This window comes from Corvus brachyrhynchos, unplaced genomic scaffold, assembly GCF_000691975.1.
Source record: "Corvus brachyrhynchos isolate BGI_N302 unplaced genomic scaffold, ASM69197v1 scaffold162, whole genome shotgun sequence".
Classification (NCBI taxonomy): Eukaryota; Metazoa; Chordata; class Aves; order Passeriformes; family Corvidae; genus Corvus; species Corvus brachyrhynchos.
Window position 1 is genome coordinate 6,097,331 of NW_008236696.1, and position 12,412 is coordinate 6,109,742.

Sequence of the window (12,412 nt, forward strand, 5' to 3'; positions counted from 1 at the left end):
CCCCGCATCCGCACCTCCCCTAACCGCGGCCCCGGCTCCGCACCGCCCACTGCCGCGCACCCGCCCCGCCACCCTGCACCAGCCCCGGGCACCAGCCCCGGCCCCCAGGCAGAGCAACACCCCGTGTGCACACCCAGGAGCAGCGGGGCGAGAGAGTGTCAAGGATCCCCCCCAGTCCCGTCCCGAGACCCGCACAACCCCGCGGTGAACAACCCTTGCCTGCTCCCGGGTGGGCACAGCGGAGAGGGTACTAAAGAGCCCCCGGATCTGCACACAACCAGACTCAGAGCCCTCGCACAGCCTGGTCTTGTTGCCAATCAGGAGTTGATAAAATTCAGGCAAAAAACTGCACTGTGGAGGGGCTCAGAAGGTGAGAGGGGGATGAGGAGAGGCTGTGGTGGCTGCAAAGTGGGACACACACGAGGTCGTGATAGAGCAGCTGATCTTGCATCCCCAAGGTGCCCCCATGGTGTTACATCTCATACCCCAGGGCAGCAATGGAGTGGCCTCTCTGGCATCATGTGCACTATGCCACTGCACAGCCTGGCCAGGCTATAGCCACAGCTGGAAACAATTCCACTTTGGGAAACAATTACACCCTCAAAGGACATACCCACCCCACTGATCACAAGTGCACACTTGTGTGCAGCCCCCACACCACACGCTGCATCTCTGAGTCCCTTCCCAAGCCAGTGTGCTTTGACTTCCCTTCTGCCACCTCCATGCAAAACACAGCCCGCAAACACGGACCCACAAGTATCGGCATCACTATGTCCCATCAAAGCACAAATGTTTCCAGGGATAAGTACAGAGCTTTAGTCAGGGCTTCAGTGCTGGCACTTGTTACACATATCTCTGCCAGCTGACGGTGAATGAAAGCCACTGTGCCCAGCCCTGACACTTGCATGGGGAAGTTCCAGTCCGTGGCATGTGGTAAATACTTCCCCTATGCCGTATCAGAACAGGCTCCTCCAAACCGGTAACGTCTTATCGCAAGAACCTGGGAAGGGATAAACAGCTCAAAGGTGTAAACGGCCAGAGTCACCTTGGCCAGTTGCTCTCTGAGGCTTTTTGGAGCCAAACCATCTCTTGTGGGATGGGTGGAGGAGTCTCTGAGTGCACTGGGGGTGAAAGTAGAGCCAAAATCCATGTGCCTGACCTGGATCAGTGATTCCCAATATATGCATTGGGGCACGCTTATGCCACAAATGTGGCTGAGCCATCATGCCTGCTGCCTGCCTATACTCATGGCCATCTGTCCCCAAAGCCGAGCAGATCAGCAGCCACAGCAGAAAGGGATGTGCCGCAAGCTGGTGCCCAGGCACAACAGAGGTGTGGCAGCTCTGGAAGGTCCAATTTTAATCTAAGGAAAACATTTGCTCCAGCTATGACAGGCTTAGCAAACACTGTCCCAGGCCAGCATCATGGACAAGGGCTTCAGAGAGACTTTCTGCCCTGGGTCCCAGCAAAAGTAACTTACTCATTGACAAGTGCTGATAAGCAAATGGGACAGGGGGAAGGTGGGGGAGATAAAACAGAAAGATTAGGCTCCTCTTCCAAAGACCAGGATCTATTGTTGCAAGAGCCCATGCTTCCATGCCAGTGCGGTAGACCTGAGAGGAGCTGTCAACATGGGAGGGCTACAAAGTTAGATATAATTTAACAGCCAGGTCTGGCCTTAGTGTTACCCAGATTTTGTGTTTACAAGGATTTCTTTCTCATCTGTTCAGAATCCTGTTTGTGGTCCTATGGATGAAAGCCCAGGGTATAATCAGCATCATGAGTTGTGCCAGCAGCAGTAGGAGGTAACAGGAACATGTGCTGGCCCCCAGAAACAGTCATCTCTCTGGAGAACTGCCACAACAAGATCCACAGAGTGTTTAAACTTCTCATGAGCTGCCAGCACAGCCTGTGGTGTGGTGGTACTGGTTAAAACCTGACTGATGTGCAGACCATTACAGCACAGCTCTCATAGGGCTCTTTCAGAGCGGCGCTATGCCAGTGACTCGCCTAGAGATGCCAGGATGCCTCAGGCACTGGGAAGTTGGCTTTCTAGCAGGCAAATCCCCAGATTTATGAAGATGATTCTTGCAGAGAAGGTATAGAAAAAATTGGGAGTTTTCTTCCTAACTCAGGCACACCACTGGCTACTTCTTTGCAGTAGCCCCAATGTTCAAACTGCCAGCACAGCTACTAAAAACTAGTATTTGGGAGCTGTTCTTCATGGCCACTGCAATTGTTTAGTTAATTTTGGGTACACATGTACCACTGCCAGCATAGGCTGGTTGGAAAGGTGAACGTCACCCACAATACCCAAACAACATTGTTTACATTTCTTTACTCATTAACAGAGGTAAGATCTAACGCATACAACTTTATCTCCCTTTGTGTTACTTAAAGAGGTAAAACTCAAAACAGTTCAGAGGCAGTCATGAGCTCAGCAGCATTTGTAGTCCCCCACAAAATGTCTTCAGAGCCCTGTCAGGAATCTGAGCAAAAACACAGATGTATTTAGAAGATCTGACACTCCATCAAACATCCATCTGATAGTCACAATTGTAGAGAATCACTACAGACAGCCCTAAATGAGGGTCATCACATCCCTTACATATGCCCGTAGCTGTCCAGAGTAGATACAACATCTGTTCATTTTTGACTTCAAAGGAGGAGTGAAGATGCTTTGCTCAGAGAAAAAAGTCTGGCATGTGTATTAGTAGTGCCTTGAAGCCTAAACAAAATCAAAGGTCCACTGCATTAGAGCCTGCGTTTAGTAATATTAACCTTTCTTCTGAAGAGAGTAGAAAGAGGACAGGGAAAAAGGATTCTTGTGCTAGTTTTGATGATAGAAGACCAGAGAGCCTGAATGAGCAAGAAGGAATCTGTAGGAGCCGTTCTGAGCCTGATGTCCAAACCCAACCCAGCTCCTAAATTCTTCCTCTCAGCAGCTTTGGTGCTCACAGGGACACTTAGAAAAGCCTCTGAGCCACCTAGGAGCTGGGACTGGCTGCAGACAAGCTAAGTCTCAACAAACCTTTGCACATTTGCTCTTCCACTGATCTATTCTCCAAACTTGCTTCAATTATTACTTTGAAAAACACATCCTTACTAGATGCTGGAAAGCATCTGCTTTACTTGTATAGCACTACCCAGGCATTGCTGCAGGGCACCAGCACTCGCTGAGCTCTTCATCCATGGAGACCTTTCTGAGTTCCCCAGAGAAGTAGTAGAGGAGGTAACTGCAAGAGAAGAAAATACTCCAAACCCCACTCCTGCCTCCAACATCCCAGTCCCACTGATTCCCTTCTAGCCTGCCTCCTGTTCACTCCTCCATGGCTCTTGCTATTTCCTCCACTGACCTGCCCCAACCTCCCCTCAATCTTAGCAGCCCCTGAACCCAAACCCCTTCCCACTTTTCACCCACTGGAGCTTGAACTTTGTATAAAACCAGACATGAACCCTTTCTGTGACAAGTTCAGTCACAACTGAATCCAGACTCTATGGTCACATTGTTCTGATCCAGGTCCCCTCATCCCAGACCTAGCCACCTCCAGGACCAGCTGAGGCAGCCCCAGTTTTCATCCCATGGCAGCCTGTACCAGCTCAGCCCTGGCCTGGATCCATCCAAGTCATCACACCCCTCTGGGCTCCACTCAGCAGAGGTTACACACCATAAGCAAATAAAGCTGGGAAGTCCCTGCCACCTCATGGCTGGGACACAGCCTGGCTTCCTGATGGGGAACCTCAAACTTTTGTCTTGCCTCTTTTCTCCAAAATTCTGTTCCCTCTGAAAGTTGCCCATCTCTGCAGTTGTCCTATGTTTCCTCATGTTTCTTTGAGTCACCATCCCTTTCTGGATGGCAGAGGGGCACAGGAAGGTATGGCTGAAGAGGAGGATGGAGCTTGGCACAGGGCCATGTGCAGAGACCCCAAAGTGTTGGTCAGTCCTGATCACACAATAGGAGGGATGGCCTTCCATGCATGGAGGCTGCCCATCAGCCTATTCCAATCTTGGATCCTCCCCTGGAAGATGTTAAAGAACTGGCATTCAGTATGAAATCAGACCCAAGGACTAAGTTGCCTCTTCTGGCCTTTTTCCTGGCTGCCCTGCCAGAGCCTCAGCTGAATCCTTGCCTTTGTTTTGACAACACGACCCAGGACTAGCTGTTCACAGCCACCAGTCTCCATTCTTTCCCAGTACACACATGCCTTTGATACCAACAGCATGGATTGTCTGCACTTACCTTTTGCAGCACCTCTTAAAAGTCACCTCAGACCTCACCAAGCTGGGGGCCAATAGGTGGGACCACTGCACACAGACACAGGCTCTCCTGCCTCCCTCACCCTGCCTCGTGCATTCTCCTACCTGTTCCTCACAAAGCCCCTTCTTGGCATGGCCAAGCTCCCAGGTTCTCAGAACTGCTCCCTTTTATAAAGGCAAAGGGCAGATCCATCAGCTTCTCTGGCATTGCTGGAATCAGCAGAGCAGGTCAGTGTGGATCTGCCTGGTTTGACAGCCCTGAAAGAGGCCACAAAGGGGCCCTTCTGGTACACTACAGGGCACCCTAAGACTTCTGTGTATCCACCCAGGATTAAGTGGAGAATGCAGCAAGGGTGCAGCTTGAGAGCACCCACAGATAGCCTTCTGCCTCCTCTCCTCCTCAGCTCTCTGGGTGACCACACTCCTCATTGTCCCAGCCACACATCCCTGTGGCTACATCACTTGCCCTTGCAGGGCATTCCTTTGCTCCCAAGTTCTAGCCAGGATTTCAGCCACATCTCAGAGTTTTTCCCCCCCTTCACCTTGACAGTGCCCCACATCACCCTGCACAGAAGTGCCTAAACACAGTACAAACATGCTGCCAGGGGAGAAACTTGAGAGCTGTGTAGACTATGGCTGGATTTGGGTGGTTATCTGTGTGTTTCAGATGCTACAGGAAATAATAGACACAGAATCTCATTGTGGCTTTTTGCTTTAGTGATGTCCTAATATGATGATCTTTTAAAGCCAAACCTTTTTCACTCACAAACAGCCTGAACTGCACGTCTTGCTTCGACTAAAGAGAACTATTTCTTCATTAGCTTGACCCAAAACCCAGTGTCCTCAGCAACGAGAGGCAGAATTCATCTCATGGAAATGCTCGTGGAAAGTCTCTTCATCAACAGAGCAATTGGGTCACCTCATCCAAAAGTCTGCCAAACACCAGCACCACCCAAACACTTAGAGCAAGGCTGTTTTGCTTCTTAAAGCCACATCCTTAAGGATGTGGAAAGAACCCATATTTGAAAAATAACCTGGAGGATCCTTTCTCTGACAAACATTGGTTTACAGGATCCATACCACCCTCAAATCCCATCCCTTCTGAGTGGTTCTTTACAAACCTGCAGCTTCAGTAAGTTTCACAGTCTTAGATATAAAAAAGCTTATAGATACACACAGACACAGAGGAACGAGATAAATATCAGGTGTTTAATCCTTCTTTTGATGGTAATGAAGATCTTAGGATGACAAAAGATCTACAAAAAACACCAGAGAAAAAAATAGATATATAAACTCCCAATGCAAAAAGATGCAGCTACCTATAGTGCTTTGCCATGCCCAAAGAGGATGGGAAATGAGTTCAGGTATTATGTGGGTAATTTGATTTAAAAATAATCTAGTGCTCCCACAGTTCCTCCCATCCAAAATAATCCATCCCAGTAATTCAATCTGCTGGATGTGTACCCACTTGATATAAGGTCAACTCCCTGCTATAAAGAACTCTGGGGAGTTTCAGCAGCTTTTTTGCTGATGGGAACCATGTACCACAGACTCCTGCACCCAGGTTCTCCTGGGAAAACATGGTCTTAGGCCTTAGTCTTGAGTTTCTCTCACTGTTTCAGTTTTGGGACAGTTTAAAATCTAGAGGCCTCTGGCCTGCTCTGATTCTCTCTTTGCTGACAGCTGTTTTCTTAGGGACAGGTTTCTTAGGGACATTTTGATAATCCAGCAAGGCATTTAATACAAAGAAGAAACTCTGATTTTTGATAAAACTTTCCCGGGGCAGATTGTTCAGCCAATGCAGGAAAGAACTCAGTTTTGTGGCAAGGACAGTGTGATGCTGAGGGCGCAGCGTCCCCTTCTGGCAGCAGCCACACACTGACTCTCATCCATGCAAAAGGCCTGGGCAGACAAGCAAGGGACCAGGAAGTGATCTGCAAAGGGACATCCAGCAGGACAGTGCTAAAACCAACCTGACAGGTTCTGCTGCCCAAGGGAATTCATTCTGCATCTGTCTTTGATACCTTCTCTTGCCTACGTTCAGGCAGAACTCGGCAGTATCTGAGCTCTGGGAGTGAAATAATGAATGGCTCCTGGGAGTCGATTTCTAGGGGAGGAAACACAAATGATAGAACACCACCCAGCACCACCCTTTCACAGCTAAGGCCTGTGGCCACCCAAAAAGATTGGAACGTCCCTTCAATGAAGAACTCAGGGTCAGTGAAACCATGGCACTGTTAACATCATCACAGAAAGCCCCAGCAGTGACTCAGAACTGTAGCTCTTACACAGAGCAGCATTTCCATTGCCACTTGTGTTTTGGGGCAAGAAGTTAAAGTTAACACCATCTGACTTGGAAAAGGGCACACACTTGGCTCAGACACATTATCCATCCCCATCCCAGCATATAAACACTCATTCTCATTTCTGGCTCATATTGCCTGCAAGGTCCAGCTTGTCTTCCCTCTTGTACCTGAACCAGTCAACAAGCACCACTTCCATCTACACCATCCCTCAGACTCTGTCCTGAGCACGTTTTTGTATCCCTCATCCCTGTGTTTAGCAGTGTTACTGGGTTACCTTCATGGCAGTTCAAGGCTTCTCTCAGTGCCCTACAGGCAGCTCTCTTTGCCTCCAGGACACCTCCAGGCTGGCCTGGGCTGTAGATTGCAGTCTCCACGGTCAGTTGCAGGGCCCCGTCCAGCACGCACTGCATTCTCCTCAGCGCTCTCACTGCCTGGTCCAGCTGCTCCTGGGAGTCAGGACGGATCATCACAAGCACCAGCACGTCCGGCAGGCAGGGGAGGAGGTTCCTCACATCCCGGACAGCCTCCTCCAGGTGATCCCACTGCATGAGCCTTTTCAACACACTGGCTTGCCATAGCATAAAAATCAGATGTGGCGGAACCATATCCTCTTCTTCCTTTCCCTCACTCTCTGCCTGCTGTTTGTGCTTGATGTCCCCTGTGCCACACAGGTCCCGGGTAAAATCCACCAGCAATGAGGGAGCTCTTGAATCGGCATGGTCCACCTCCATCACACCCACCCGTCCATTCCGGCTCCCCAGCATGTCCAGTAAGTTGAGGAATTCCCAGGTGGTTCTGTCCACAAAGGAGACCGGCTCCTTTGATGCCATAGCTTCCTCTCACACGTCAGTTTACTGTGCTGCTGGGGAAAGGAGTAGAAGTAGCAAAGGCAATTGTGCAGCACAGGTTCAAAACAGGCACCACCTGCTGCTCTGAGCAGCCAATGCTGCGTTTGGTGGGACCAAATGAATGTGAAAATAGCAGAGTTTTGCTACAAAGATTCACAAATTGCAGCCACATGCTATTTGGGTTGGACCTTCCAGAACCTTTGTACCTCGGCAGTCCAGTACAGTAGAAAGAGATGACAGAGGAGAGAGAAGGGAGGATTACATAATTTTGGGCACCTTGTATCAAACTCAAAAGGACTTACTACCATCTCATCAGCAAAATCCAACTATATGATAGTGACCACAGGCCTACCGGCCTGTTGTTACAGTCCACTTTGCTTACTACATTTTCTCCTCCTTCATCTGTAATGCATAAAGCTGAAAATTCCATCCATCCTTCCTTGAAACCTATGTGTCCAACCAGTTGGTAGTTGTGGAGGAGTAAAAGCCCTACTTGACCTGGCCCAACATCCCATAAGCTGCAGTTTTTCTCCACATGTTAAACAATTGCAGCTTTCCATGGCAAGGGCCCTCCTGCTGTGAAGGACAGCAGTGGCAGCAGGATTAGATCTTGAAGTCCAGCAAAATGATTTCTATACCAAAGCTGAGTAGCTGGGTCAAGTTTTTAAATTCCAATTCAAAATAGTTTTGATTTACCCAACAATGTATTCTGCCCACACAACTACTCCACCTCTTTCAGAAGGAAGAGGATTAGCTGTGAAATACCCACTCACTGCAAGAGATGTGCAAAGCCAGCAGCTCAGAGGGCTCCCTGACACACACTGGCAGCAGCGCCAGGCAGGGAGAAGGAAGCTCTCATCCCCTGGGAAGGAAGGACTGCACTGGAGTGGGCTCAAGGTATGGTTGAGCCAACAGACTCACCTGCCTGACCCACTAGGGATGCATTGAAAATAATGGAACTACATGGAGCACTTGGAACCGCCCTCATAGGGCAGCCACAGGTCATTTTGGGACTGTGACATCAGCAGCAACCATGACAACCTGCACCTGCCTTAAACCTCCCTTCAAACTACCCAGTATTTTGGGGGGAATTTTCAGAGATAAGAAACTCTGAGCCTCACACTTCAAGACATTAAATTCGTTTTTCACCACCTTCTTGTTCAACAAGCCTGGAAGAATTATGAAAGTGCTGTGAAGATGCTTAACTGCCCCACATGACATGCTGGGAGTAAGGCTGGCCAGGAAACCAGCATTAACACTTGGGCACTACAGAGCCATGTGAGATGAAAATGCGTTTAAATAACCTACACAGAGCAGACACTACAGGCACATGTGCTGCCCAGGTACACAGGGGCTCATTATTTGGGATTCTACCAGAACTACTATTTTGAGATGTGAGATAGGCTTTGCACCTGCTAGGATTTAGTGTCTCTCTCTGTGCTGTCAGCTCTGATACACTACTGAGAAAGAAGAAGTCTCTTTAAATTGGTGGAGATGATAAAACCAGAAATACACAAAAGTTAAACAGTCTTCATTTTATTTTCAATAAAAATTTAGATCCTAGATGGATACAGCATCTGTAAAACACAAAACCAGAGAGAATCACGTTAGAAATCTTGTTTTCAAACACAAGTTTTGCAGTTACAATCTAGATCATTGATCTCTTCAACTGCTATAAAAGCAATCCCCAGTTTACACAGAAGAGGTGTGAGAATGGAAAAGCCCAACAGCTGGTTCAGTGACTTGCAGCAGCACTTTGCTGGTGGCACAGACTCCGTGGCAGCCAGCCCTCCTGTGCACCAACAGCAAGAGTTCCCACAGCTCTGGATTTCAGGATTTATCTGTGCTGCTCCTAATGTGCTTTTTCTATGGCACAGGAGAAAGAAAGGAAGGACTACACCACTCCTTTTGACAACATCACTAAGAAAACATTACATCACAACTCTGGGTGAGTGACCTAAAGGGACAGTCTCACTGAAGCCCTGTGGCTAAAATCCCAACTGTGGAGCAGGTGGGAGTGGCCAGGACAGGACGGCACAGCCCTCAGTTAAAACATTTGGGAGTAAGAGAAAAATCAAACAGTTAGAGGAGTAGAAGGGTGCAAAAATACACAGAACAGAAAAGAAGAAAAGAAATCAAGCTTGGCAGCTTTAGAAAGGAGCCGAGTCCTGGAACTTGAAGAGCCTTTCCACACAATGTGAGTAAGCACACAAACCCCTGACAATGAGACAAATCCCCTCAGCACAGGAAGCCAGGAATAAGCCTCTCTAGGCTCCTAAGGAACAGTGACTGAGCCATGCTGAACACCCAAGAGCAGCAGAACAAAACCAGAGTTCAAACATTCCCTCATACTATGTGGAAGTTAAAAGGCACTCAAAACCTGCCAGTAAGTATCTTGTTGCTCAAACACATCCACTTACCACCCGGATTCTGTGTCCAATGGCCTTGGCAGGAAGGTTGGAGCGGAACTTGGCACGAACCATGCCACTGTTCCCATGGGCACGGGTCACCTTCCCCCAGATCACACGTGTCCGGTTGGGTTTGCCTCCGGGGGTTACCGTGTTGCTGGGGAAAGGGAGGCAAAGAACAGCTGAGCAGGGCAGCCACAGCTCTGCTGTCACCAGCAGTGACAACGTGGTCTCTTTGAGGCACATCAATAATTTAGTTCCATAGCCATCTTTAACCTGACCAATGCTCACTTTTATTTACTTATGAAATTTGCCAGGCCTGGGATTTTCACCGTACATTTCAAAGGGGTAATTACAGCTTGTAATTTATCAGAAGCTCCACTGGACAACTATTAATAACTTACAAAGCTCAAAAATTTGGAAAACACTTTTGCTAATGTGATTAACCCAAAAAATCAAAAACGTGAAATTGCCAACACCTTATTTGTAAGATTTCTCCATACACACTGAAGGCAGGAGAAGAACAGGCCACTGGGAGAGATGGCAAAAATTCCCTTAAATGAAGGGCCACGTGCCATGCTGGAAATGATGGTGGTCAAGTTATCAGTCTGATCAATTTTATTCAAGGCAATTCTGAACTCTAACAACTGCACTCAAGGAAAAAAAAAAAAGGAAGTGGAAGAAATAAGCAGCTGTTCCCAAGGTCTCTACCAATGCCAGCAGAGCAGAAGTAACAGACAGTGCTCTGAAAATGGCACACAAAAGTCAGGATACAAATTCATCCAGGCTTCACAAAATCATTTTACTGTTTAAGTAACTCAACAGCTCATAGTACTCAACACAAATTCACCCACCTCAATTTACCCTATCAACCCACCTTCAGTTTTTGTCAATCTTAGGCAAAACTTGTTTCTCATCCCACTTGCTCTCTGACATATCATATAGTACCATTATGTCCTAGCATCTGCAAAACCTGATACAGGAATTGGCTAATTCAGCATAAGAATAAAACATTCCTTACTTTTTAGCTTTGTACACATAGGCACACCTCTTGCCCAGGTAGAAGTCTGTCTCCTGACGGGCATAAACACCTTCAATTTTCAGAAGGGCCGTGTGCTCCCGCTGGTTTCGGAGGCCACGTTTGTAGCCAGCAAAGGTGGCCTTGCACCACAGCCTAAAAACACAGAAAACAGCTTCAAATTATAATCCACTCCAAAGTAACAGAAGTAAAAACTAATCACAGGCTGTTTCAGGAGAAACTAACTCTATACCGGTAGAAATTAGCAAAGGCAGTACCCGACTTTTACAAATCACTGCAAATCCTGACGTTCAGTCAACAGAGGAAAGCTGAGTATCTGGAACATTAAGTATTTATGAGAACTTTCCATTTTTTTGCTTGTCATAAACTCCTGGCACTACAGTACAGGCTCCATACTAAGTTTCAAGTGCTTCAGCATTAGCAGATATTGTTTCCAAATGTCGACTAACATTGATGAGTAAACATTGGTTTTTTTCTACACACCACAGGAAGTCTCCTGTGTCACAGTAACTGTTATAGAACGTATGAACTGCCCCTGATTCGTAGCCTCAAAGGACTTAACAGCCAGAGCAACAGCCTGACACCCACTGGACACAGACACTGCACAAACTCCCCAGCAATTCTTCAGGACAAAGTCCTGTCTGCACTGCCCATGTAAAGTCATTGTAAGACTTGCCCACACCCCGAGTACACAGCACATCTGGCCCAACGGCATCCAGCACCTGTCCTGGGATACAGCAGGATCCAAATGAGATATCCAGTTCTACCTGCCACACATGTAACAGGAGATAAACTCCAGAGATAAATACTAAGACATAAAGCTGTGATTCACAGAATCACCGAATGGTTTGGGCTGGAAGGGACATTAAAGTCCATCCAGTTCTGACTCCCCTACCATGGGCAGGGACACCTCACGCTAAACCAAGCTGCTCAGAGCCCCATCCAGCTCGGCCTTAAAACACTTTCAGGGATGGGGCAGCCACAGCTTCTCCAGTCAACTCAAGAGTATTCAGATTTAATCCCTTCATTTACAAACTCAATCCCTAAATTTAAGTAAAGTCGGTGGCATAATAGGAAATTTACTCAAGGGAAAAACTTGTTGCTTCCTTTACTCAAAGAAACAGTGTATGTCAGAGCTCTACTGTACACTGGAGGTTCACAAACACTGTGATAACAAACCCATCAATTTTATACTGACATTTACTGACCGGCCAAGGAGAGCGTGGCACATCGTAACAGCAACTACAGCCAACTCAAGGCAGAGAATTCAGAATACAACACACAACTATGGGCGTTTAACAGGGCCCAGCAGGACACTGGGCAGAGGAGATATCCTGGAAAACGAGAGCAGCCACACGAACACTGCTCATTGCTTACTGCTTCAGCAAACACTCTCAGGAACACTTCCACAGCATTACAGCAGCGACCCGAGAGTCACCTCAGGCACTCACTCACCTCCCGGTCATGGTGTCCTCCCGCAGAGCCGGTCCCGGCACGCCTGGAAACGACACACAGCCATGAGCCCTGGGCCGGCATCTCCGCCCGGCCCGGAG

The 12,412-nt window shown here is 48.0% G+C and overlaps 2 protein-coding genes across 3 annotated transcripts; both read right to left on the minus strand.

The window, feature by feature from the left end:
* Positions 1-5,446: 5,446 nt before the first annotated feature.
* Positions 5,447-8,839, minus strand: LOC108444880. 2 transcript variants are annotated; one of them, XM_017727021.1, is made up of 3 exons: positions 6,839-8,839; positions 6,232-6,365; positions 5,449-5,514 (listed from the first exon to the last, which is right to left on the minus strand). In XM_017727021.1, the coding sequence occupies exons 1-2, from the start codon at positions 7,392-7,394 to the stop codon at positions 6,259-6,261; spliced, it is 663 nt and encodes a 220-aa protein (XP_017582510.1). In that variant the 5' UTR covers positions 7,395-8,839; the 3' UTR covers positions 5,449-5,514; positions 6,232-6,258. The 2 variants fall into 2 exon arrangements, with proteins under 2 accessions (XP_017582509.1, XP_017582510.1); XM_017727020.1 differs by having other exon boundaries at positions 5,447-6,365.
* A 93-nt stretch (positions 8,840-8,932) lies between these two features.
* On the minus strand, positions 8,933-12,406 carry RPL35A (ribosomal protein L35a). The gene is made up of 4 exons (XM_008644552.2): positions 12,315-12,406; positions 10,842-10,994; positions 9,833-9,977; positions 8,933-8,989 (listed from the first exon to the last, which is right to left on the minus strand). The coding sequence occupies exons 1-4, from the start codon at positions 12,323-12,325 to the stop codon at positions 8,966-8,968; spliced, it is 333 nt and encodes a 110-aa protein (XP_008642774.1). The 5' UTR covers positions 12,326-12,406; the 3' UTR covers positions 8,933-8,965.
* Positions 12,407-12,412: the final 6 nt, after the last annotated feature.